The following is a 27,190-nucleotide window of genomic DNA, read 5'->3' on the forward strand; positions in this document are numbered from 1 at the left end:
GGTGTTGTTGAGAGGAGGAGGACTGTGAAATCCTTGTGGCTCCTCTGAGCTTGACTATTTTCTTGTGGACATTTCATAACCCAACTGGGTAACGTCATCAGTGTTTAGGGACTGGCGTTCTGGAATAATTCCTTCTCTCTTCCTCAAAAGCTTGAAGAAAAACTCAAGGAGAAGGTGGACGACAGCTTGGTTGGAAGGATCTCCCTGATGGGAGAGATGGATACCTTCAGCACGTAAGTCCCCAAAGGCAGAACATTTTAGTCAATTTATTAGTTTGATTCCTATGCCGTATGGTGGTTTATAAACACCTTCAAGGTGCCAAACAGACTTAATACTCCTTCCTCCCCCTGTTTTCCCCACAACAATCTTGCGAGGTGGGTTGAGCTGAAGGAAAGTGACATGGGCCCAAAGTCACCCAGCTGGCTTTCAGGCCTAAAGCTGAACTGGAACTCACCGTCTCCGGGTGATTGGCTCAGAGTCTCCCAACTGGCTTTCATGCCTGCGATGGTACTAGAACTCACCGTCTCCTGGTAATTGGCTCAGAGTCTCCCAACTGGCTTTCATGCTTGAGATGGTACTAGAACTCTCCATCTCCTGGTGATTGGCTCAAACTCCCCCAACTGGCCTTCATGCCTGAGATGGTACTAGAACTCACCGTCTCCTGGTGACTGGCTCAAACTCCCCCAACTGGCTTTCATGCCTGAGATGGTACTAGAACTCACCGTCTCCTGGTGACTGGCTCAAACTCCCCCAACTGGCTTTCATGCCTGAGATGGTACTAGAACTCTCCGTCTCCTGGTGATTGGCTCAAACTCCCCCAACTGGCCTTCATGCCTGAGATGGTACTAGAACTCACCGTCTCCTGGTGATTGGCTCAGAGTCTCCCAACTGGCTTTCATGCTTGAGATGGTACTAGAACTCTCCATCTCCTGGTGATTGGCTCAAACTCCCCCAACTGGCCTTCATGCCTGAGATGGTACTAGAACTCACCGTCTCCTGGTGACTGGCTCAAACTCTCCCAACTGGCTTTCATGCCTGAGATGGTACTAGAACTCACCGTCTCCTGGTGATTGGCTCAAAGTCTCCCAACTGGCTTTCATGCCTGAGATGGTACTAGAACTCTCCGTCTCCTGGTGATTGGCTCAAACTCTCCCAACTGGCTTTCATGCCTGAGATGGTACTAGAACTCACCGTCTCCTGGTGATTGGCTCAAACTCTCCCAACTGGCTTTCATGCCTGAGATGGTACTAGAACTCTCCGTCTCCTGGTGATTGGCTCAAACTCTCCCAACTGGCTTTCATGCCTGAGATGGTACTAGAACTCACCATCTCCTGGTGATTGGCTCAAAGTCTCCCAACTGGCTTTCATGCCTAAAGTTTAACTGGAACTCACCGTCACCTGGTGACAGGCTCAAAGTCCTCCAGTGGGCTTTCATGCTTATGGCAGGACTAGAACTCACAGTCTCCTGGTGATTGGCTCAAAGTCACCCAGCTGGCTTTCATGCCTAAGGTGGAACTAGAACTCACCACCTCCTAGTGATTGGCTCAAAGTCTCCCAGCTCGCTTTCATGTCTAAAGCTGGACTAGAACTCACAGTCTCCTGGTGATTGGCTCAAAGTCCCCCAGCTCGCTTTCATGTCTAAAGCTGGACTAGAACTCACAGTCTCCTGGTGACTGGCTCAAAGTCTCCCAGCTGGCTTTCATGCCTAAGGTGGAACTAGAACTCACCACCTCCTAGTGATTGGCACAAAGTCTCCCAGCTCGCTTTCATGTCTAAAGCTGGACTAGAACTCATAGTCTCCTAGTGATTGGCTCAAAGTCACCCAGCTGGCTTTCATGTCTAAAGCTGAACTAGAACTCACAGTCTCCTAGTGATTGGCTCAAAGTCTCCCAGCTGGCTTTCATGTCTAAAGCTGGACTAGAACTCACAGTCTCCTGGTGACTGGCTCAAAGTCTCCCAGCTGGCTTTCATGGCCATGGCAGGACTAGAACTCCCAGTTATCCACAAGGCAGGAGGAAGAGAAGGAGGAGGGGGAGGATTGTGGGGCCCTAGGTGCTCTCCCGGCTTGTCTGTCTGTCTTATAGACATTTCATGACCCAACTAGGTAATATCATCAGTGCTAGAAGGGTGCAGGATTTCCTCTCTGTTCATAAACTTCTGTTGCGGCTTGTCCTGTCATTGTTGGTGGGAGCCTGTTTTCCTCCTTGGTGGTTCCTTGATTGGGCTGTTGCCTTTGAGGGTTTGTCTGAATTGGGGGCACCTTAACAAAGGTATTGTTTACCGTGTCATGGTTGATCCGGTGCTAAAACTAAAACTGATGCCTTTTTCCCCCCCTCCGTTTCAGAGTGATTTCCAGCAGCATCCAGCTTCTGGTACAGGATTTGGACGGCGCTTGTGACCCAGCCCTCACCGCCATGAGCAAAGTAAAATCTTTTAAGGAATTTCAGAAGGATTTGGGGAAGGGAGGGGGGTGTCTTTAGCCAACCCCCTCCATGCTCTCTGCAGAAATTTAACCAATTCTGTACCCCTGACCTTTGCCTGCTGCTTCTTACAATACAATAGCAGAGTTGGAAGGGACCTTGGAGGTCTTCTAGTCCAACCCCCTGCCTAGGCAGGAAACCCTATACCGTTTCAGACAAATGGCTATCCAACATCTTCTCAAAGACTTCCAGTGTTGGGGCATTCACAACTTCTGGAGGCAACTAGACATATCCAATTCTTGCAACCGTTCTTCATATGTTTTAGTCTCCAGTCCCCTAATCCTCTTTCTTGCTCTTCTCTGCACTCTTTTTAGAGTCTCTGCATCTTTTCTACATCGTGGCAACCAAAACTGAATGCCGTATTGTTGTAGGAAATGACACACAAGCCAGCTCTTTAGAGAAGGAAAAGTTTATTTGCGCAGGTTCAAAGCAAAGAAAAAAATGGCCTGAACCCCGAGTGACATTCAAGAACTTCCTTATATAGTTTATCGCTTCCAGCCCAAGCCATCTGTTAGTTTTGGAAACACCCCTCAAGAGTTGCCCTTGAGTTACAGCAATATTATGTCTACAAGATATCATAATAAATGGGTCAGCCAACGGACATGCATAGCTCGTATTTCGAGGAACTAACAATATATGTCCACTAAACAACTTAACGGCCAAGCAAGCAGATGGGCTAAAACAGATCCTTCGCTTCAGCATATTTCATGCGCAGACTTCCTTTCTCGCTGGCTAATAACTCGTGTCTAACCACACTATATCCTAAAAGCAAGCTTTGCAATTTCTATACGAACAGTTAAAGCTTAATATCATGAAACCCTAGTTTGGTTCAGGCTTGAGGCCTACTTCGGTTCAGCCTGCAACCTTAGTATTCCTTATGTGATCTTGATTCTCTCCCTCTGTTTATGCAGCCTAGAACTGGGTTGGCTTTTTCATGCTTTGAACAGTGACGGTGAACCTTTCCGGCACCGAGCACCCACACTGGAATGTGCCTGCACGCACGCCGGAGTGCCGGAAATCTAAAGAACAGCTGCACCCCGCCCGGCTGGCCTTCAGGTTTCCATCATACGCATGAGCGTCGGACAGCTGGTGTTCATGCATGTCGAAGCACCAGAAACCAGAAGCCCACTGGCCAGTGTGCCCAGGTCTGTTTTTTGGCCCTGAAAAACTCTTTAAAAACAGCCTGAAAAACGGCCTTTTGGGGGTTATTTTTCAGGCCGTTTTCCGGCACTCTGGCACCGGCAAAGACCATCTGACCAGCGCACATTTGCGTGCCGGAAACCAGAAGAACAGCTGGTATGTGCGCCCCGGACATCCTGTCCGTCGGGTTTCCAGCACACGTATGAGCGCCGAACAGCTGGTGTTCGCACGCACCAAAGCGCCAAAAACCCGAACCAACTGGCCAGTGTGTGTATGCCTGTTTTTTGGCCTTTTTCAAGCCATCTTCGGCGTGAAAAAAACGGCCTAAAAACAGTCTGAAAACGCCCCCCCCCAAAACGGCCTGTTTGGGGGGCATATTTTGTGCCATTTTCCGGCACCAGCTGACCGGCGCACATCTGCATGCCGGAAACCAGAAGAACAGCTGTCGAGAGAGCTCTCTGTGCCATAAGTTCGCCATCACTGTCTTAGGACGTATTTATTATTTTGGAAGTACTTTCTCTGCGCTTATCATTTAGGGGACTATTTTAATGTGAAAATGTAATGTAAGTAAAGGGGGCCTGGGTGTGGGGCAGAAATGCTCAGTTCTTTTCTTGTTTCAAACCCTTCCCTTCTGTGCTCCCGGAAGGCTGTCACAGTTGCTGACAACTTGAAACTTGAGAATTGGGGTTTGGAGCTGCGGGGGGGGGGGGGTGTCTTTGAAAAAAGAGGATGATTGTTACGTTCAAACCCACGAAAGCACAATTTTAAAAAGGGCGTAACATTTGCTAGATTGATGCTCATTCTCCCCCCACCCCCCAGGGAATTTTATCTGCGCCTGAAAGTTTAAAAAAAAAAATGATATTTGTGTGTCTGAACACGAAGTTCTCTGCAAAAAGGAAGGGGAGAAATTCAGAAGGTCTTGAGTGAATTTAGCCCGGGTTTGTAAAATTTTACTTTTGAATTTAGTTCCTTTTTTTTCTTTTAAAAGCATTTTATAAGTTGATCATAGGACAAAATACAGGGCGGGGCATAACCTTTTCCTAGGGGGTCACAGCAACACTTGTAATAACAACACAAATAATTCATACACCATTCGAAAGCCCATCAAAAACTGAGTTTATTGACACGATTTAATAGTCAGTATGACCACCATTAGCCCTTCGAACAGCATTCAGACGAGGTGGATAAGAACACAACAAATCTTCAAACAGTTCCGTTCGATTTTCCAGATTTTTCAACACAGTTTCCAAATTCATTCTCAAAGTTTCAACCGAATATCGATTTTGACCTTGCTCCTGAATCATCAGAGCTTCCACTTCATCCTTAATTATGGCCCCAATGTTCTCTGCTGGATTGAGATCTGGCGAATTTCCCGGCCAGACGTCATTGCCCCAAAATTCGACATTGTTTTCCTTTAACAATTGCTGAGTCGCATTTGCACGCATGCAAGGAGCTTTGTCATGAAGAAAGACAGCCTCACCAACCACCAAGACATTGTTAAAGCAAATTTAACATTTAATAGCTCATTCAATTCAGTTTTTTATGGGCTTTAAAATGAGGTGTCGCGGAAGTTGTAAACTGCTGTCGATCTTGCTGTGACCCCCTAGGAAAAGGTTATGCCCCGCCCTGTACAGATGGAAACAAAAATAGAGAACTAACCAACAGGAGAAAAAAAATAGAGAAAGCTAAAGAAGAAAGCTTAAAAAGGAAGGAAAAAAGTGCAGAAAAAGGGAAAATCTCCAGATGAGATTGGCAGCACATAAATCTAATAAATAAAAATGTAATGTAATGTAATAATGTGATATATAATAATGCAATACAATGATAATATAATTATAACATGACATAGATGGTAATAAAATAGGAAAAAGTTGGGAGACTTCCAACTTTTCACCGAGACAATAAAATACAAAAATAAGTTACAACCTCAATCTTTAGCTTTGCATTGCTAAAGGTCCCAAGCCATTTCTATAACAACAAAATTATTGTGGTCCTCAAAATCTAAAATCAAAGTTTCCTTTTTTCCCCCCAGTTTCAAGTACTAAATTCAGAAGGCATTTCCAGATGGCAACACACCTGTTCTCTTTAATTAGCGCGCTCGATTTTGCCAACTATGTCAGCTCTATCATCAAATAATCTACTCTGATTATTTATAAAACACTGGCAAATATTTATTTATTTATTTATTTGTATCCCGTCTTTATTTAACAAATAACTCAAGGCGGGATTAAAACTCACCAACTCCTAGTCATTGGCCCAAAGTCACTCAACTGGCTGTCATGCCTAAGGCGGGGCTAGAACTCACCGAATCCTAGTGATTGGCCCAAAGTCATTCAACTGGCTGTCATGCCTAAGGCGGGACTAGAACTCACCGACTCCTGTCGATTGGCCCAAAGTCACTCAACTGGCTGTCATGCCTAAGGTGGGACTAGAACTCACCAACTCCTATTGATTGGTCCAAAGTCATTCAACTGGCTGTCATGCCTAAGGTGGGACTAGAACTCACCGACTCCTATTGATTGGCCCAAAGTCACTCAACTGGCTGCCTAAGGCGGGACTAGAACTCACCGACTCCTATTGATTGGCCCAAAGTCATTCAACTGGCTGTCATGGCTAAGGCAGGACTAGAACTCACCGACTCCTATTGATTGGCCCAAAGTCACTCAGCTGTCATGCCTAAGGCGGGACTAGAACTCACCGACTCCTATTGATTGGCCCAAAGTCACTCAACTGGCTGCCTAAGGCGGGACTAGAACTCACCGACTCCTATTGATTGGCCCAAAGTCATTCAACTGGCTGTCATGGCTAAGGCAGGACTAGAACTCACCGACTCCTATTGATTGGCCCAAAGTCACTCAGCTGTCATGCCTAAGGCGGGACTAGAACTCACCGACTCCTATTGATTGGCCCAAAGTCATTCAACTGGCTGCCTAAGGTGGGACTAGAACTCACCGACTCCTATTGATTGGCCCAAAGTCATTCAACTGGCTGTCATGGCTAAGGCGGGACTAGAACTCACCGATTCCTATTGATTGGCCCAAAGTCACTCAGCTGTCATGCCTAAGGCGGGACTAGAACTCACCGACTCCTATTGATTGGCCCAAAGTCATTCAACTGGCTGCCTAAGGTGGGACTAGAACTCACCGACTCCTATTGATTGGCCCAAAGTCATTCAACTGGCTGTCATGGCTAAGGCGGGACTAGAACTCACCGATTCCTATTGATTGGCCCAAAGTCACTCAGCTGTCATGCCTAAGGCGGGACTAGAACTCACCGACTCCTATTGATTGGCCCAAAGTCACTCAACTGGCTGCCTAAGGCAGGACTAGAACTCACCGATTCCTATTGATTGGCCCAAAGTCACTCAACTGGCTGCCTAAGGCGGGACTAGAACTCATCGACTCCTAGCGATTGGCCCATAGTCACTCAACGGGCTGTCATGCCTAAGGCGGGATGAGAACCTTTACCTTATCTGCATTTGCAAAGGAAGAAGGGGCTGCTTTGATACCCCCCCCCCTCTTCTCTGCCAAAGAAACAGAAGGGGAGTGTCTTAAGAAAAGAAGGAAAAAAATTAAGAAAAAGTAGCTAACTTTCAAAACTGGGAGCATTGCCGAGATGGGAAAACTGATTGCTGCGATTAAAGAGAAGGAGATACCTAGTTTATATAAACAGGAAATATTTTCAGACGCTTCTGTTGGCTTCAAAATTAGCCTTTTGAAGAGGATATCAGATCAGGAGTGTTTTTGTGGGGGTTGAGCGTTTGAGACACTGAAAGGGGTGACGAGAATGACGGTAAAGCGAGGCAGTTTGGTCTAGTACAGTGGTAGTCAACCTTTTTCTACCTACCGTCCACTAATGGATCTTTCTTGATGGAAAAATTTCCTTACCGCCCACCAGTTTTTGCACAAGTGCAGAATATTTTTTAGAAAGGAGGGTGGTTTTTTTTTTTAAAAAAGAAATGTACGTACATTTATTTTTTTGTTATATTTGTGCTCATAAATAAATAAAGGGAGACTAGTATAGATCTATTTCAAGCTATTTAGCTCTCATCAGCTAGCCATACCCTTACTGGGAATCGAATCTATGCTCTATTGCCTCTTAGGCAGATGTGTTAACCATTGAGCTACAGGGCTCGACTCCTTATCAGCCAGGCCAGGGTGAAAGGTATATATTTAAAGTCACAACCCCTGGTATGCCCAAATATGGGAGGAAATCACACTTCCATTCTCTGTCTTAAGGCAACAGTAAAAAATATTGGGTTTCTGTCTGGATGGTCTCTTGTGACGAGACGAAGGACAGAGAATGGAAGTGTGATTTCCTCCCATATTTGGGCATACCAGGGATTGTGACTTTAAATATTTATTTTTTTATTTCTACTTTATGCATGTTTATAATGTTTTTAACTTTATAAAGTTTAATTAGAAAGCAATAAAGTAAATTGAAATTAGCTTTCCTAGTGATTAATGAGATCTTTGAGGCTGATGCTGCGAGACTAAATATTTGATATCTGGTTCGGTTTTCATAAGGAACCCTGTGTTAGGTGCCAATTTTTATTAAGTGTCACCATCAAAAAAAAATCCTTTTCCTGCCTTCTTCTTCTTTACCTTTCATATCAAGGATCTCTTTTTCCCTTCTTTCTTTTCTCCTTCTCCTTCTTTTACTTATTTCTTTCTTTTATTTTAGAAGATAACAAAACTTAATTTATGAGCCAGACTAAACACTGCTTACTCGCCTCCTTTATTTTATCCCCTTTTCCCTATTTTTCTTCCCTTTTTTGTTAATTTTTTTTTAATCTTTTCCTTTTTATCTCCTTTTTTTTTTTTAACCTTCCTTAGGGCAATGTACAAAAGTAAGGCTGAGCTAGTTAGCCCACTTATTATTATTAGCCAACAACAATTCTCTCCTGCCTATAACTTTTCTTTCTCCTATTTTGCAACTGCTTTGTTCGGCTTCTGCCTGTCCCTGCTATTCCCCTCCTCCCCTTCCCACGTGTTTGCTTCTCCTATTTTCCAATTGCGCGCGTTGGTTTATTGATGCGCCTGGCCACTCGCTCAAAAGGAGTTTTTAACCTCTGAAGTCCCTACTGCCCTCCTGGAATCCCAAAACGCCCACTAGTGGGCGGTAGGGACCAGGTTGACAACCCATGGTCTAGTGGTTAAGGCACGCGGCTAGAAAGGACGAGATTCTGCATTCCCCTCGCACGTATGTGCTAGTCGTTCCCGACTCCAGGGGGGCGGTGCTCATCCCCGTTTCAAAGCCGAAGAGCCAGCGCTGTCCGAAGACGTCTCCGTGGTCATGTGGCCGGCATGACTCAACGACGAAGGCGCACGGAACGCTGTTCCCTTCCCACCAAAGGTGGCTCCTATTTCTCTACTTGCATTTTTTATGTGCTTTCGAACCGCTAGGTTGGCAGATACAGATAGAAGGGGCCCAACCAGTGGTGGCGAAGCGCGGAAAATGCCCTCTCAGTAAACCAGTAGTAAACCGGTTAGGAATCCAACCGGTTTACTAAACCGCCAAACGCACAACCGCAGGGGAATTATGGGAGTTGAAGTCCACCCATCTTCGATTTCCCAAAGTTGCCAAATGCAGGAAGAGACTTAACGTATTTCTAGCTTTTTTTTAAAAAAAACGTTTGTTCTTTCGTCACCTCTGCTTAATTCTAGCTAGGTGGAATGCGCATGAGTTGCCAAGGTGGCGCAGTGGTTAAATGCAGCACTGCAGGCTACTGCTAGATCAGCAGGTCAGCGGTTCAAATCTCACCGGCTCAGGGTTGACTCAGCCTTCCATCCTTCCGAGGTGGGTAAAATGAGGACCCAGATTGTTGGGGGCAATATGCTGACTCTCTGTAAACCGCTTAGAGGCCTGAAAGGCCTATGAAGCGGTATATAGCAATAGCAATAGCAATAGCAATAGCAGTGGACTTATATACCGCTTCATAGGCCTTTCAGGCCTCTCTAAGCGGTTTACAGAGAGTCAGCATATTGCCCCCAACAATCTGGGTCCTCATTTTACCCACCTCGGAAGGATGGAAGGCTGAGTCAACCCTGAGCCGGTGAGATTTGAACCGCTGACCTGCTGATCTAGCAGTAGCCTGCAGTGCTGCATTTAACCACTGCGCCACCTTGGCTCTATATAAGTCTACTGCTATTGCTATTGCTATTGCTATGAACCTGCACGTATTTGGGTGGAAACCTGATTCATGCAGAATGCATATTTTAAGATAAGATTTGATTTTTTATTTACTTTTCCCATTCCGCCTCCCTTGGCTCTTTCACCTGGTTTTTAATCGACAGGCAGGGGTGACTATCTCACGCTTCCCTAAGATCAGCCGGGCAGTTTGATTTTCGAAGAGAAATCAAGTATTTTTCAGATGTGGGAATTGCCAGGCAGCAAGATTTCAATCCATTATGCGAAGCGGGCATCTGGTCACCCTGGGAAAGCGTTTCCCGCTTTTGCGCAGAGGTTAAATTTAGGAAGTACAGGGAGACTTTTTTTTATAGATTTATTTTTTATTTTTAAACAAACAAACATAAAACCATCTTCAGTTACACATAGTGTGTTGGTTAGTTATAAAACTTTTGTGTATCCTCACCATAGTCTTCACTTACAATTTATATAGAATCTCATATTATCAATCTGGTATATATGCATGGAATTATTACCATTGTTAAACATTTATTTGACTATAACTATTATTACTTCATTTTATGTGAGATGTTTTAAATTTTGAATAAATTTATATTATGGCATTTCACTACATCATCCTAAATCCATCCAGTAGTAGTACCTACAATACAATACAATACAATACAATACAATACAATAGCAGAGTTGGAAGGAACCTTGGAGGTCTTCTAGTCCAACCCCCTGCCTAGGCAGGAAACCCTATACCCTTTCAGACAAATGGCTATCCAGCATCTTCTTAAAGACTTCCAGTGTTGGGGCATTCACAACTTCTGGAGGCAACTTCTGTTCCACTGATTCATTGTTCTCACTGTCAGGAAATTCCTCCTCAGTTCTAGGTTGCTTCTCTCCTTGATTAGTTTCCACCCATTGCTTCTTGTTCTGCCCTCAGGTGCCTTGGAGAATAGCTTGACTCCCTCTTCTTTGGGGCAACCTCTGAGATATTGGAAGATCATGCTATCGTGTCTCCCTTGGTCCTTCTTTCCATTAAACTAGACATACTCAGTTTCTGCAACCGTTCCTTATACGTTTTAGCCTCCAGTCCCCTAATCCTCTTTGCTGCTCTTCTCTGCACTCTTTCTAGAGTCTCCACATCTTTTCTATATCGTGGCGACCAAAACTGGATGCCGTATTCCAAGTGTGGCCTTCCCAAGGCCTTATAAAGTGGTATTAACTGAGAGGCTGCCCCAAAGAAGAGGCATTCAAACTATTCTCCAAAGCACCTGTGGCCAGGACAAGAAGCAATTGATGGAAACTAATGAAGGAGAGAAGCAACCTAGAACTGAGGAGAAATTTCCTGAATAGAATAGAACAAAACAGAACAAGGAAAGAATAAAATAGAACAGAACAGAATAGTCACCACGATGTAGAAAAGATGCGGAGACTCTGGAAAGAGTGCAGAGATATATAAAGAACATTTGCAGGAACTGGGTAGGTCCAGTTTAATGAAAAGAAGGACCAGGGGAGACGGGATAGCTGCCTTCCAATATCTCAGGGGTTGCCCCAAAGAAGAGGGAGTCAAGCTATTCTCCAAGGCACCTGAGGGCAGAACAAGAAGCAATGGGTGGAAACTAATCAAGGAGAGAAGCAACTAGAACTAAGGAGAAATTTAATGACAGTGAGAACAATTAATCAATGGAACAGAAGTTGCTTCCAGAAGTTGAATGCTCCAACACTGGAAGTCTTTAAGAAGATGCTGGATAGCTATTTGTCTGGAACGGTATAGAGTTTCCTGCCTGGGCAGGGGGTTGGACTAGAAGACCTCCAAGGTCCCTTCCAACTCTGCTATTATATTTATATTGTATTGAATTATTCTAAAATGCAATCTCATAACTGTTACCGACTTCCACAGATGCAGTGGCAGAACGTGGAGCACGTGGGCGATCAGAGTCCTTACGTCACGTCGGTGATCCTGCACATTAAGCAAAACGTCCCCATCATCCGGGACAACCTGGCCTCCACCCGGAAGTATTTCACCCAGTTCTGCATCAAGTTTGCCAAGTGAGTCCCTCGCCCAGAGCAGGGGTGGGGGTCTGTGCGTTGAGCCTAAGGCAGGGGGTCCCCAGCTGGTGAGACGCAGCCCAACGGTGGGGCCCCGAGGGATTTGCAACCGGGCCCCGGAAACGATTTGCGGCGGGCGATCAGGTGCGCCTGCACACCCTCACTCGCTCCATTAACAGATTAACAGAGTTGGAAGGGACCTTGTGGGTCATCTAGTCCAACCCCACCGCCCAGGCAGGAGATCCTACACCATCTCTGTCAGATGGCAGTCCAGTCTCTTCTTGAAAGCTTCCAGTGATGAAGCTCCCACAACTTCTCTTCTCTTCTCTTCTCTTCTTTAACAGACAGATTGACAGAGTTTGAAGGGACCTTGTAGGTCATCTAGTCCACCCCCCCTCCCAATCAGAAGACACTATACCATTTCTGACAGAGGGCAGTCCAGTCTCTCCTTGAAAGCCTCCAGTGATGAAGCTCCCACAACTTTTCTTCTTTTCTCCTCTCCTCTCAACTCTTTAACAGTTAAACAGAGTTTGAAGGGACCTTGTAGGTCATCTAGTCCACCCCCCTCCCAATCAGGAGACCCTGCACCAATTCTGACAGAGGTCAGTCCAATCTCTCCTTGAAAGCCTCCAGTGATGAAGCTCCCACAACTTCTCTTCTTTTCTCCTCTCCTCTCAACTCTTTAACAGTTAAACAGAGTTGGAAGGGACCTTGTAGGTCATCTAGTCCACCCCCCTCCCAATCAGGAGACACTATACCATTTCTGACAGAGGGCAGTCCAGTCTCTTCTTGAAAGCTTCCAGTGATGAAGCTCCCACAACTTCTCTTCTCTTCTCTTCTTTAACAGACAGATTGACAGAGTTTGAAGGGACCTTGTAGGTCATCTAGTCCACCCCCCTCCCAATCAGGAGACCCTACACCATTTCTGTCAGAGGGCAGTCCAGTCTCTCCTTGAAAGCCTCCAGTGATGAAGCTCCCACAACTTCTCTTCTTTTCTCCTCTCCTCTCAACTCTTTAACAGTTAAACAGAGTTGGAAGGGACCTTGTAGGTCATCTAGTCCACCCCCCCAATCAGGAGACTCTGCACCAATTCTGTCAGATGGCAGTCCAGTCTCTTCTTTTAAACTTTTTTTAAAAATTGAATAAACATTAAAAACATTGGACCCAGAGCGACCTTTCTGGCTTGGTCATTTCCATACATATTTTAACATAACAACAGATCCGTTTTCTACTTATCGCACATAGCTACGTTGATCTTATTAACCCATATATCCCTTATCCTCCTTTATATATTCATCTATGTATTATCCATTTCCAATTTTACAATCCTCAAAATATTCTGTTCCGACTCCTTTTCCTCCAGAGCCTGGGGAGGGTGAAAATCCCGCCCCCCCACCCCTGCGTGGGGATCGCGCATGCATGCGCGGAGGGGGGGGTTGCTCCCACATACGCAGGTGGGCGGGCATGCCCACACGCGCAATAGCATACAGCTTTGGCACACTTTTAGAAAAAGGTTAGCCATTATTGCTATAGGGTTTCCTGTTTGATTGGGGGGGGGGGGTTGGACTAGAAGACCTCCAAAGTCCCCTTCCGACTCATTCTGTTGTTATTCTGTTATTTCCTCCGTGTTGGCCACTGTAAAGAAGTACCTAGACTTCTGGGAGTTGAAGTCCACTCATTTTACGGTGGCTGAGACGGAGAAATACTGGATGAGAAAAAAAAGCTTATTTTTCCTTTAATCTTCACGGAAAATGGGCCGCCTTCATGTCTTCTCATCTTTCTTTACAGCTGTTTCATCCCCAAGTTTATTAACCACCTTTTCAAGTGCAAGCCGATCAGCATGGTTGGGGCCGAACAGGTGAGAGACTCCCAAGTTTTAAATCTGGGGAAGGGGTCCGTTGGAGAAACAGCCAGTGGAGAGAGGGGCTCAAAATGGTTTTTAGGCTGTCTTAAAACATTTGTTGAATACACTACGTTGTGTATTTGAGCGGTTCCTTGATGCTCTCTGAACTCGGGGGGTTTTATTACAGACATTTCACGACCCAGCTAGGCAACATCATCAGCGCTAGAAAGGAGGGAGGTTTTGCTTCCTGTGGACCAGAGGTGGGTGCCTACCAGTTCGCACCTATTCGGTAGAACCGGTTCGTCAAATCTACCGAACCGGTTAGAAGAGGTTCCACCGGCGGACCCGGAAAGCAGGCCACACCTATAGAAGAGGTTCCAAAAATTTTGGAAACCCACCACTGTCCCCCCCCCACACACAGACAGACAGACTGACAGAGAGAGAGAGAGAGAGAAAGAGAAAGAGAAAGGAAGAAATAAGAAAGAAAGAAAGAAAGAAAGAAAGAAAGAAAGAAAGAAAGAAAGAAAGAAAGAAAGAAAAAGAAAGAAAAAGAGAGAGAGATGAAAGAAAAGAAAAAAGAGACAGAGAGACAAAAGGAAGGAGAGAGAGAGAGAGAGACAGAAAGAAAGAGAAAGGAAGGAAGAAATAAAGAAAGAAAGAAAGAAAAAAGAAAGAAAAAGAGTGAGAGAGAGATGAATGAAAAAAAGAAAAAAGGGACAGAGAGACAAAAGGAAGGAGAGAGAGAGAGAGAAAGAGAAAGAAAACACATGGCCGGCAAGCCACTCCCACAAAGGAGGCCACACCCACAGAGTAGGTTCCAAAAAATTTTGAAACCCACCACTGCTGTGGACGTCCTTGCCCTGTCAATGTGGGCGGGAGTATTTTTGGTGATTGGGGTATTTTTACTGTTCATCTTGACCTCCTGTACACACCCAGACAAGATAAAAAAACATCAGAGGTACCATAAGATTTAAACCCACTTCCTGAATTGTGCTGGAGAAGAAGACTCCTGCATTGAGTCCCTTGGACTGCAAGGCCATCCAACCGGTCAGTCCTAGAGGAGATCCACCCTGGCTGCTCTTTAGAAGGCCAGATCCTGAAGGGGAAACTCCAAGACTTTGGCCACCTAATGAGAAGGAAGAAGGACTCCCTGGAGAAGAGCCTCATGCTGGGAACGATGGAGGGCAAAAGAAGAAGAAGGGGACGGCAGAGAAGGAGGTGGCTGGATGGAATCACCGAAGCAGCCGGCGTGAGCTTCAATGGACTCCAGAGGATGGGAGAGGACAGGAAGGCCTGGAGGAACATGGTCCATGGGGTCGGAATGGGTCGGACACAACTTTGCAACTAACAACAACACCTAAACTTAGATACCTGTAGAATTCTGGGAGTTGAAGTCCGGACATCTTCAAGTTGCCAAGGTTGAGAAACACTGCTGTAGAAAGAGGGAGTGTCACCTCACATCCAGTAATTCCTTGTTTTATTTAACTTAAAAGATAATGAAAGCCAGTTTCAATTTCGCAACAGCTGGCTATTTATAATCCCTTAATTGTTTTACATTCTACATTGATCTACGCACGTACACACAAACACACCCAGGGCTGTGCCTTGCAAGTACAGGAGACAAAGAATACAGCATTCCAACGTTTAATGCATAGTCATTCCAGGCCCGGTTATATTTATTTGACAGCTGTAGTGCTTTTTATAAAAGGATGGTTTCTTCATCCATCATCATTCTTGGGAGGGTGAATTTCCGGTGTGACTTGTTATCAAAAGTGAAATGTTTGGTCTAAGGAATCAAGAACGACACAATACAAGCACTCCTTGACTTCAAGGGGGTTTGTGAGGAAGGGGAGCCAAGGTGGCGCAGTGGTTAAATGCAGCACTGCAGGCTACTGCTAGATCAGCAGGTCAGCGGTTCAAATCTCACCGGCTCAGGGTTGACTCAGCCTTCCATCCTTCCGAGGTGGGTAAAATGAGGACCCAGATTGTTGGGGGCAATATGCTGACTCTCTGTAAACCGCTTAGAGAGGCCTGAAAGGCCTATGAAGCGGTATATAAGTCTACTGCTATTGGGAGGACGATGAGAATGGGTGCTCTCTGAATTCGCTTGTTTTCTTGCAGATCTTTCATTACTGAACCAGGTAGCAGCATCAGTGCTGCAGAGCACATTATGCTGATCCAGTGAGATAGATAGATACTGTCGATGGATGGATGGATGGATGGATGGATGGATGGATGGATGGATGGATGGATGGATGGATGGATGGATGGATGGGTGAGAGACAGAAAGGGAGCAAAAGAAAGAAAGAAAAAGAAAGAAAAATAGTGAAGGAAGGAAGCAAGCAAGGAAGGAAAAGATGGTTGAAAACTGTTTTATTTCATTTTCATTTTATAAAATCACTTATATACTGTGCATTTAAAAAAAGCAATAAACACAACTCATCTGAAGGAAGAAAAAGATGGATGGATGGATAGATGAGAAAGAGGGAGGGAGAAAGGAAGAAAAAAAGAACAAAAAGAAAAAGAAATGCTTTTTTCTGCTTTTTTAATGCAGATCTTCCATTACCAAAATAGATAACATCATCAGTGCTGCGTCATACATTATGCTGATCTAGTGAGATCGATAAATACTGTTGATGGATGGATGGATGGATAGAAGACCGAAAGAGAGAGGGATAGAGAAAGAGAGAGAGAAAAAGAAAGAAGGAAAAGTGAAGGAAGAAAGGAAGGAAGAGAGAGAAAGATGGATGCATGCATGGATAGTTGAGAGGGAGGGAGAAAGAAAGAAAAAGAAAAAAGAAAAAGTGAAGGAAGAAAGCAGGGAAGGAAGAGAGAGAGATGGATGGATGGATAGATGAGAGAGAGAAAGAGAGAGAGATAAAAAGAAAAGAAAGAAAAAAGAAAGAAAGAAAGAGAAAGAAAGAAGGAAGGAAAAGTGAAGGAAGAAAGCCAGGAAGGAAGAGAGAGAGAAAGTTGGATGGATTGATGGATGGATGGACAGTTGAGAGGGAGGCAGGAAGAAAAAGAAAGAAAGAAAGAAAGAAAGAAAGAAAGAAAGAAAGAAAGAAAGAAAGAAAGAAAGAAAAGAGTGAAGGAAGAAAGCAGGAAAGGAAAAAAGAGATGGATAGATGAGAGAGGGAGAGAGAAAGAAAAGAAAGAAAAAGAAAAAAGTGAAGGAAGAGAGCACGGAAGGAAGAGAGAGAGAGAGAAAGATGGGTGGATGGATGGATGGATGGACAGTTGAGAGGGAGGCAGGAAGAAAAAGAAAGAAAGAAAAGAGTGAAGGAAGAAAGCAAGAAAGGAAAAGAGAGAGATGGATGGATAGATGAGAGAGGGAGAGAGAAAGAAAGAAAAAGAAAAAAGTGAAGGAAGAGAGCACGGAAAGAAGGAAGAGAAAGATGGATGGATTGATGGATGGATGGATGGACAGTTGAGAGGGAGAGAGAAAGAAAAGAAAGAAAAAGAAAAAAGTGAAGGAAGAGAGCACGGAAGGAAGAGAGAGAGAAAGATGGATGGATGGATGGATGGATGGATGGATGGACAGCTGAGAGGGAGGCAGGAAGAAAAAGAAAGAAAGAAAGAAAGAAAAAGAAAGAAAAGAGTGAAGGAAGAAAGCAAGAAAGGAAAAGAGAGAGATGGATGGATAGATGAGAGAGGGAGAGAGAAAGAAAAGAAAGAAAAAGAAAAAAGTGAAGGAAAAGAGCAAGGAAGGAAGAGAGAGAGAGAAAAAGATGGATGGATGGATGTGGGGACCTTGTTGCTCTCTGAGCTTGACTGTTTCCTTGTAGACATTCCATGACCCAACTGGATAATACCATCAGTGCTAGAAGAGAGTGGGGTTGGCAGAGAGGAGGAGGAGGAGGAGAATTGTGGGGTCCTTGGTGCTCTCTGAGCTTGGTGGTTTTCTTGCAGACATTTCATGACCCAACTAGGTGACATCATCAGGGCTAAGAGGGAGTGGCGTTTGCTGACACTTTATTGCCTAGGGGGCTGGTACATCCAATGCCCCGTCTCCATCACTCTTCTTATCTGCCGCTGCAGCTGCTGCTGGACACCCATTCCCTGAAAATGGTGCTGCTCGACTTGCCGTCCATCGGCTCTCAGGTGGTGAGGAAGGCGCCCGCCAGCTACACCAAAATCGTGGTCAAGGGCATGACACGCGCCGAGATGATCCTCAAGGTAGACCTTTTCCGGCTTCCAAACCAGCTCACCCTCCAAAGAATTTACGGGGAAGGAAGCAACCGGCTACTTGCCTGAAGCCCCCTAATAGGACAATGTTATTTTATTGTGTTTGTTTGTTGGTGTTCTGATTGTGTTTACAAACAACTCAAAGGCAGCGGACATCCCTCATACGCCCTCCTGCTCCTGTTTTCCCCGTAGCAACCGTTCTGGAAGCAGCCGGCATTCATCCCTAAGGCAGGACTAGAACTCGCCGTCCTCTTGACAATCGGCCCATCCACAAGGTGGTGGCACTAGAACTCACCATCTCCTGGTGATTGGCACAAAGTCATCCCATTGGCTTTCATGCCTAAGGCAGGATTAGAACTCATCATCTCCTAGTGATTGTCCCAAAGTCACCCAGCCGGCTTTCATGCCTAAGGGGGAACTAGAACCCACTTATCGCCTGGTGATTGGCACAAAGTCACCCAGTCCCACTTCCATGCCTAAGGTGGGACTAGAACTCACTATCGCCTAGTGATTGTCCCAAAGTCACCCAGTCGGCTTTCATGCCTAAGGGGGAACTAGAACTCACTTATCGCCTGGTGATTGGCGCAAAGTCACCCAGTCCCACTTCCATGCCTAAGGTGGGACTAGAACTCACTATCGCCTAGTGATTGTCCCAAAGTCACCCAGTCGGCTTTCATGCCTAAGGGGGAACTAGAACTCACTATCGCCTGGTAATTGGCGCAAAGTCACCCAGTCCCACTTTCATGCCTAAGGTGGGACTAGAACTCACTATCGCCTAGTGATTGTCCCAAAGTCACCCAGTTGGCTTTCATGCCTAAGGGGGAACTAGAACTCACTATCGCCTGATAGTTGGCACAAAGTCACCCAGTCTACTTTCATGCCTAAGGCGGAACTAGAACTCACCGTCTCCCAGTTTCTAGCCTGTTGCTTTAACCACTAGACCAAACTGTCTGTCCTCCCCTTCCTCACCCTTCTAATTGCGGGCTTCTCAACCTGTCACTCAACTTTTTTTTTAAGAACACCACCCCTTCCTGCCCTCTCTCCCACTCTTACTACCCTTCCCTTCCTTCCTCTCCTTTACCCTTTCTTCTTCTCTCCTTTCCTCTCCTCTCCTCTTCCCTCTCCTCCTCTCTCCCTTCCCTCCTTCCGTTGTTGCGTTTTCATATTTTCTTTACTCTGATGTATTTTCGGGGTGGCATTTGAGCAAACCCGGATCTGTATTTACCGTATTTTTCGGGCTATAAGACGTACTGGTATATAAGACGCACCAAGATTTCAAAGAGGTAAGTAAGAAAAAAAAGGTTTTTGTCCTCCCCGGCCCCCAGGGACATTCTGCAGGCTTCAGCAGGGCTGGGGGAAGGCAAAAACGCCTCCGTTTTTGCAAAAAATGGGCTGCTTTTGGCCTCTTCTTTGCAAAAACGGCATTTTTGCCTTGCCCCAGCCCTGCTGAAGCCTGCAGAGTGGTGTTGGGGGCTGAGGGAAGGGGAAGAAATCCTCCATTTTTGCAAAAAAACAGCCCGTTTTTTGCAAAAAAACAGCCCGTTTTTTGCAAAAAAACAGCCCGTTTTTTGCAAAAAAACAGCCCGTTTTTTGCAAAAGTGGAATGCAGAGGTGGGGCTTCGGGAGGCCAAAAATGGCTGCATTCGGTGTATAAGACGCACCAACATTTCCATGCTCTTTGGGTGGGGGGGAGGTGCGTCTTATACTCCAAAAAAATACAGCAGATTCAGATGTACCATATTTTTCAGAGTATAAGACGCACCTTTTCCCCCCTAAAAGAGGGTGAAAATTTGGGTGCGTCTTATACACTGAATGTAGCCCCACCAACCCACCGCCCCCCACCCTTTGGCCTCTGCCTCCCAGCAATTTACCTCCTTGCAGCAAAGGGGGGCTTGTGGGGGCTTCAATAGACTATAGCAATCCCTGCAGCCTGAAACAGCTGATGATCGGGAGAAATTGAAAGTGAATCTTGCTGTTTGCTCCACCTGGGGAATTGCAAGGAGGCAGATTTTTTTTTTCCTTGTGCTAATCAGGCTGTTTGCTGCAAGGAGGTAAGTCAATAACTATAAATGCCTATATAGAATGTTCAAATGATGAGACTTATTTTTTAAAGGCTGCTTTATTATTCTTTTAGACAGCTTAACAAAATGAAGAAGCTTTTTAAAATAAATGCTTGATGGGAAGAGGCCCAGTGCTATTGCATCTCCTTTTAAATAGCAGAGAATAACTCTACTTCCAGAAAGCCACATCAATTTTAACAGCATCTGTACAAGTATAGTCTGAAATGTAACACTACAAAGAGTGTATATTGTCTGTGCTGTTTGCTGTTTGCTGCAAGGAGGCAAATTGCTGGGAGGCAGAAGCAGATATTTTTTCCTCTTGTTTTCCTCCCCAAAAGCTAGGTGCATCTTATACTTCGGAGCGTCTTATACTCCAAAAAATACGGTACGTCACTCAACTTTTAAAGGCAGCCGAGCGCAGAGTCCTTCCCCGAATTCCTCCCCTTTCCCCCAACTCCACATTGAGGCTTTGCAGTTTTTCCCAGGATGGGTTTTCCTTCGGCATTTCCAATTAGGCCCCAGACAAGGCTTGGTGACAGCTGCTTTGTGCCGGGGTGGGGAGCAGGGAGGGAAATCGACCCTTGCATTTCCCCCCCCCCCTCTAAGGTGGCTTCTCAAATTCGGGGTTTGGCCTCCGGGATGCCGAAAGGGAGAAGCTTTTCCTGGGGAAAAAAAAATCAGAAAGAGGCTGGAATCGAGGCTTACCTCTTCCCTCCTTCCTTCCTTCCTTCCTTCCTTCCCAAGCAATCTCACAGACGTATATACCACTTTATAGTGCTTTGCAGCCCTCTCTAAGCGGTTTACAGAGTCAGCCTCTTGCCTCCAACAATCTGGGTCCTCGTTTTACCGACCTCGGAAGGACAGAAGGCTGAGTCAACTTTGAACCGGTCAGGATCGAACTACCTAGCTGTGGGCAGAGTTTTCCTGCAACCCTGCCTTTTAACCACAGCACTAGCACGGCTCTTCTAACATTTCTAACTCTTCTCTCCCTGCAGGTTGTGATGGCCCCCCATGAGCCTTCAGTGGTCTTCGTGGACAACTACATCAAACTCCTCTCCGACTGCACCACGGACACGTTCCAGAAGATTCTGGAGATGAAGGTGAGGCGGGCAAGTGGGCAGCGAGAAAGGCCAAGAGCTATTCCACTTGCTCTGGAGCATGTAAAAAAAAAACAAAAAACACCCAGGGAGGATGGGTGTTGAAATACTTGAATTATCCGGGACCAGGGGTGAAATCCAGCAGGTTCTGACCAGTTCTAGAGAACCGGTATCGGAAATTTTGAGTAATTCGGAGAACCGGCAAATGCCACCTCTGGCTGGTCCCAGGAGTGGGGTGGGAATGGAGGTTTTGCGGTATCCTTCCCCTGCCACGCCCATCAAGCCACACCCACCAAGCCACACCACGCCCACCAAGCGACGCCCACAGTAGTGAAAAAAATTGAATTTCACCACTGTCCGGGACCAGATTGGTTCCACCCCCAACACATCTGGGTTAAAAAGACCAGTCAGTTTGCCCAAACTTTCCAGGATACCCCCTTTCACCCAAAATAAGACCTTCCCGGATAATAAGCCCCAATCGGTCTTTTGAGCGCATGCACTAAAATAAACCCTCCCCCGAAAATAAGCCGCCTTATTTTGTTGGCTGAGGAATTCTGGGAGTTGAAGTCCACAAGTTGAAAGTTGCCAGGGTTGGAGACCTCTGTTCTAGACCACCTAGAGTTGCATCTTCCAGATGCTTTGGGGCATGTCATCCAGATGTTCCGGAAGAGTGTCTTCCAGACGATATGGAAGTGTGCCTTCCAGATCTAATAGGGTGCATCTTCCAGACATGCTGGAGGTATGTCTCACAGGTGTCATGGACAGCCTTGTGGAGGCACGTCTTCCAGATAGTCTGGTTGCCTCCCAGATGTGTTGGGTTGTGTCTTCTAGGTGTTCTGGAGACCTATCTTGAAGTTCTGGGGTGTGTCATCCAGAAACACCAGAGGTATACCTCCCAGATGTTCTGAGGCATGACTTCTAGATCAGGGTTCTCCACCCTTGGCCAATTTATGATGTGTGGACTTCGTTTCAATGCTGGCTGAGGAATTCCGGGAGTTGACCTAGAGTTGCATCTTCCAGATGCTTTGGGGCATGTCATCCAGGTGTTACGGAAGAGTATCTTCCAGATGATATGGGGGGGGGTGCCTTCCAGATCTAATAGGGTGCATCTTCCAGACCTGCTGGAGGTATGTCTTCCAGATGTTCTGGAACAGATCTTCTAGATGTTCCAATATCTTCCACATATTCTGGGTGTGTCTTCCACTTGTGCTGGAGGCACCTCTTCTAGATGTTCCGAAGGCACGTCTTCCAGATGTTTTGGGGTGTGTTTCCCAGGCTTTGGGGGGGGGCGTGTCTTCCAGATGCCTCCAGATGTTTTGCAGGGACACAGCCCATCCTTATCGTCCCCTTGCCCTCTTTCATTCTGTATGGCTTTCTCCATCAATCCACTGTGAAACCATGAACCACAGCCTTGGTGGTCTCCCAAAGCCCAGCTTAGCTCAATCTCTGAAGCCAAATGTCAGTTTTGCCTATGGTGACCACTTCCTCTTCCTCCCCACCCCCCAAATGTCTCCACAGGGTCTCAAGCGAAGCGAGCAAAGTAGCATGTTGGACTTGTTCCGCCAGAGGCTCCCGGCTCTTCCTTCGGGCGCCGAAACCGGCGGCTGCGTCTCCATGGCGGCTCCCACACCCGAGCAGGAATCTTCCCGCATCCGCAAACTGGAAAAATTGATCAAGAAGAGACTCTAGCTCCACAATGGCAAACTTATGGCATGTGTGCCGGAGGTGGAATGCAGACCCCTCTCTGTGGGCACACTCAAGAGTCGCCAGCTGCTCTTCTGGTTTTTGGCGCGCCAGCCAGCTGGTCTTCATGGGTGCTGGAGTGCCAGAAAAATAGCCTGAAATCGGCTCGAAAAATGGCCTTTTGGGGGGCATTTTCAGGCCTTTGGGGGGACATTTTTTGGCTGTTTTGGGGGTGTTTTGGGGCTCAAAAATGACCTGAAAACAGCCCCCCAAAAAACCAGCTTGAAAACACCCGAAAAAACAGGCAAGAAATACCAGCTCTTTGGGTCTCCAGCGTGCATGTATGTGCTAGAAACCCGAAAACCAGCTGGCTGGCATGTGCATGCGTACTGGTCAGCTGGCCTTCCGGTTTCCGGTGCGCACACCTGCACACACATTCTGGTTTGGGCACTTGGTACCAAAAAGGTTCTCCATCGCTGCTCTAGCTGCTACCTGGCCATCTTCTTCTCCAGCTGCTGAAGGCATTGTGGTCCAAACTTAATTGTTGGTTGCAAGTTGTCCACATATCCCAGTGGTTCCCAAACTTGGCAACTTTAAGACTTGTGGACTTCAACTCCCAGAATTCTCCAGCCAGCTCTGCTGGCTGGAGAATTCTGGGAGTTGAAGTCCACAAGTCTTAAAGTTGCCAAGTTTGGGAACCACTGACTTACCCCATCGAGGGCCTTCCAGATAGCAGAGATCAGCCACCAGCTGTCTCTGGCATCCCGGCTTCCCCGTAGCTCGGTCTCCCCGATAAATTCAAGAACGCCGCAAATTACAGGATGGTCCTAATCTTTGGCAGGAAGTTGATGTTTTCCAAGGTCTTATCTTAGATCCTTGAAATTTTTGCTAGGGTTCATTTTATGTTTAAGTGTAGCCACGTAGGACAGTTGAACTGTCTCTGTGCATGTTGGAATCTCCTTTTGAAATGTTCCAAATGCAATTCTCTCCCCTCCGGGATCAGAGGATCCTTCTTCTTCGTAGACCCCCTCACTCCTCCCTATTTCCATTGGGTATTAACTCTGGGATGGTTTTATCTGCTTCATTATATAAAGCATTGTTTCCCAAACTCGGCAACTTTCAACTATGTGGACTTCCAACGCCCAGAATTCTGGGAGTTGAAGGCCACACAGCTTAAAAGTTGCTGAAATTGGAAAAAAGCAACATAAGACAGTCTCTTAAACTAGCTCAGAACAAAACTCATTCGGGCCCAGTCAGTTTCAGAAGGTGTCTATTCCAGAAGAAATCTCAGTCAGTTTCAAAAGTCATCAATTCTAGAAGAAATCTCAGTCGGCATCAATTTCAGAAGAAATCTCAGTCAATTTCAGAAGGCGTCAATCTCAGAAGAAATTTCTGTCAATTTCAGAAGGCGTCAATCTCAGAAGAAATTTCTGTCAATTTCAGAAGGCGTCAATCCCAGAAGAAATCTCAGTCCATTTCAGAAAGCATCAATTCCAGAAGAAATTTCAGTTAAGTTCAGAAGAAATTTCAGTCAATTTCAGAAGGCGTCAATTCCAGAAGAAATTCAATCAATTTCAAAAGGCGTCAATTCTAGAAGAAATATCAGTCCATTTCAGAAGGCGTCAATTCCAGAAGAAATCTCAGTCAATTTCAGAAGGGGTCAACAATTCCAGAAGAAATTCAATCAATTTCAGAAGGCATTAATTCCAGAAGAAATCTCAGTCAATTTCAAAAGGCGTAAATTCTAGAAGAAATCTCAGTCGGTGTCAATTTCAGAAGAAATCTCAGTCAATCTCAGAAGAAATTTCTGTCAATTTCAGAAAGCGTCAATTCCAGAAGAAATTTCAGTCAATTTCAGAAGGTGTCAGTTCCAGAAGAAATTTCAGTCAATTTCAGAGTCAATTCTGGAAAATTTCAGAGTCAATTTCAAGGGTGGGAAAAAAGCTGCAACTCCCTTAAGACGTGAGAATGAAACGTCAACATTTATATTTCACTTAACGGCCCCACTCCATAACCCACAAATTTATAATTCCTTGCTGGATTCCTGCTACCCCCATCTCCCCACTTTTCATGGGGCAATCCTTAACCCACCCCGCCCGCCCCAATCTCCCATTTTTCTGCAATTAGAGAGCAGAAACTAAACTTCTCGTCTCTTTTCACCGGCTAATCAATTCCAGAAGAAATTTCAGTTAAGTTCAAAAGAAATTTCAGTCAATTTCAGAAGGCATCAATTCCAGAAGAAATCCAATCAATTTCAGAAGGCATTAATTACAGAAGAAATGGACCCGAGCAAAAGAATCTCTGCCGAGATTTGTCCGGATCTCACCTACCTCGGATTCGGTCCAAACAATGAAACCTTCCTTTCCTCCAGCTACTGCTTTTTGCCAGGATGAAACATTCCGGATTTTATTTTATTTTTAACAAAAACCAGGTGGGAGGCCGCTAGGTTTTTCCAAAGTCAGAATGTGCACAGCCCTCGTTTTCTTTGTGTTGTCTCTCTGTGTGTTTTTCCAAACCTGCCTGCTGATTTATTTTTCCTTTTTAATTTTGCTTCCTCTGCCCCTTCATTTGTCCCGAGAAGGTTTTTCTGTTTTGTTTTTTTTAAACTTCCTGAATTCCTGGATCTTTTTGGTTTCCTCCAAAGATAACTTTTTCCCCTTCCTGAGAATTCCTGGATCTGAAATCTGGCTGATTTCTCTCGGTTATTTTTTTCTCCCCCCTTTCTGCTTTCCAGAGACAAAAGCTTTTTGGGAATCTTTGGAGATCTCTTGCACTCCCAAGTTGTTGTTTTTTTAGCCAGGGTATCTATCACTCCATGCAACCCCCCAAATTTCACTCTTGCAAAACCCCGCCTGCTTTGCGGTGCATTCATGGAAAACAGGAAACCTCCGAGGGGGTGGGGGGAGGCTCATCCTTCTCCCCTTTCAAAGGTGTCCCAAAATTCTTGCAGCTGTTGGAGTTTGCGTGGGGTTTTTTTTTTTTAAAGGCAAGGGGGGGCTTCCTCCTCAAGAAGCTTTCGGAGGTGGAGCCCATTGCAAATTCGGGAGGGGGGGTTGAGGGAGGCCTGCAGACAGCCAGTTGCTGACCATCACACACACACTCACTCCCATGCATATGACCTCAAAGCCAAAGGCTGTTCTCGTCCCCAGGAAATGGGGCAAGGTGCGTGTTCCCTCGGCCCTTTGCCCCGGTTGGTTGCGATCCAGAGTGAGCAATGTTTGCCCTCCTTTTGGGTGGCGAAAGGGAAAGTGTAATCAAGGAAGGTGTAACCAGGACCTGCCTGGTTTTCATGAGCTTCGGGGGGGGGAGGGGAGAGGGTGCTGGCCTCTGGGCCTTCGCCTCCCCCTCCGACGCAGAAGGGTTGAACAAACAGGAAGGAGGTTGGGCCTCTTGAGAAATCTGCTGCCTTTGTAAATAGTAAAGTTTTCTTTCTTTCTTTCTCCTTTTCTTTCTCTCCTTCCCTTTTTTCTTCCTTTCTTTTTTCTTCCTTTCTTTTTCTCTCCCTTTTTTCCATTCCTACCTCTTTCTTTTTTTTGTTTCTTTCTTTCTTCTTCCCCTTTCTTCCCTTTTTTTCTCCCTATTTTTCCATTCCTCCCCTTTCTTTCTTTTCTTCTTTCTCTTTCTTCCTTTCTTCCTCTTTTTCTCTCCCTATTTTTCCATCATTTCCTTCCTCCCTCCCTCTTTCTTTCCTCTCCCTTTCTTCCCTTTTTTCTCTCCCTATTTTTCCATCCTTCCTCCCTTTCTTTCTCTTCCTTCCAGCCTTTCTTTTCTTCTTTCTTTCTCTTCCTTTCTTCCTATCCTTTGTTTCTTCTCTATTGTTCCCTCGCCTGCCTGCCTTTTTTCCTTCCTTCCGTCTCTGTCTGTCTGTCTATCTTTTTCCTTATCTCCTTCCCTCCCTAACTCCCCCTTCCTTCCTTCCTTCCTTCCTTCCTTCCTTCCTTCCTTCCTTCCTTCCTTCCTTCCTTCCTTCCTTCCTTCCTTCCCTGTCTGTCAGTCAGTCAGTCAGTCTACCTAGCTACCTACCTATCTATCATCTGTCTGTCTGTCTGTCTATCTATCTATCTATCTATCTATCTATCTATCTATCTATGTATCTATCTTTTTCCTTATCTCCTTCCCTACCTACCTCCCCCTTCCCTACCTGTCTGTCTGTCTGTCTGTCTATCAGTCAGTCTACCTACCTACCTACCTACCTATCTATCTATATCTATATCTATCTATCTTCTATCTATCTATCTATCTATCTATCTATCTATATTTTCCCTTATCTCCTTCCCTCCCTCCTTCCCTTGCTGTCTGTCTGTCCATACGCTTCCTGGTTAATAATTAAGACTCCTCTCAAGTTGTACATTTCCCTGTTAATAAAGTGGATTCTCCAGTCTCTGGATGAGTTTGGCTTCAGTTTGTTGGGTTTTTTTCCCCGTTCAAGGTTAAAGGATGGGAAACATCAGATTAGACTGAGCTCAGCGGCCATTTTGTTCTTCCTCTCCTCTCTTGTTCCCTTCCATTTTA

At 45.7% G+C, this 27,190-nt stretch overlaps 1 protein-coding gene across 2 annotated transcripts in view; it reads left to right on the top strand.

Moving 5' to 3' along the window:
* The window catches only part of VPS53 (VPS53 subunit of GARP complex), a 64,978-nt gene extending 39,785 nt beyond the window's left edge, over positions 1-25,193 (top strand). For both annotated transcript variants that reach the window (XM_087717076.1, XM_087717077.1), the window contains exons 16-22: positions 151-233; positions 2,345-2,423; positions 11,659-11,807; positions 13,596-13,665; positions 17,692-17,829; positions 20,894-20,998; positions 22,514-25,193. In XM_087717076.1, coding sequence (XP_087573202.1) covers positions 151-233; positions 2,345-2,423; positions 11,659-11,807; positions 13,596-13,665; positions 17,692-17,829; positions 20,894-20,998; positions 22,514-22,684 — 795 coding nt within the window. In that variant the 3' untranslated portion in view covers positions 22,685-25,193. The remainder of the gene's footprint in view (positions 1-150; positions 234-2,344; positions 2,424-11,658; positions 11,808-13,595; positions 13,666-17,691; positions 17,830-20,893; positions 20,999-22,513) is intronic.
* Positions 25,194-27,190: the final 1,997 nt, after the last annotated feature.

Source organism: Thamnophis sirtalis, unplaced genomic scaffold, assembly GCF_051295495.1.
Source record: "Thamnophis sirtalis isolate CommonGarterSnake01/CBP01778 unplaced genomic scaffold, rThaSir2_p1.2 scaffold_6, whole genome shotgun sequence".
NCBI classification, from domain to species: domain Eukaryota; kingdom Metazoa; phylum Chordata; class Lepidosauria; order Squamata; family Natricidae; genus Thamnophis; species Thamnophis sirtalis.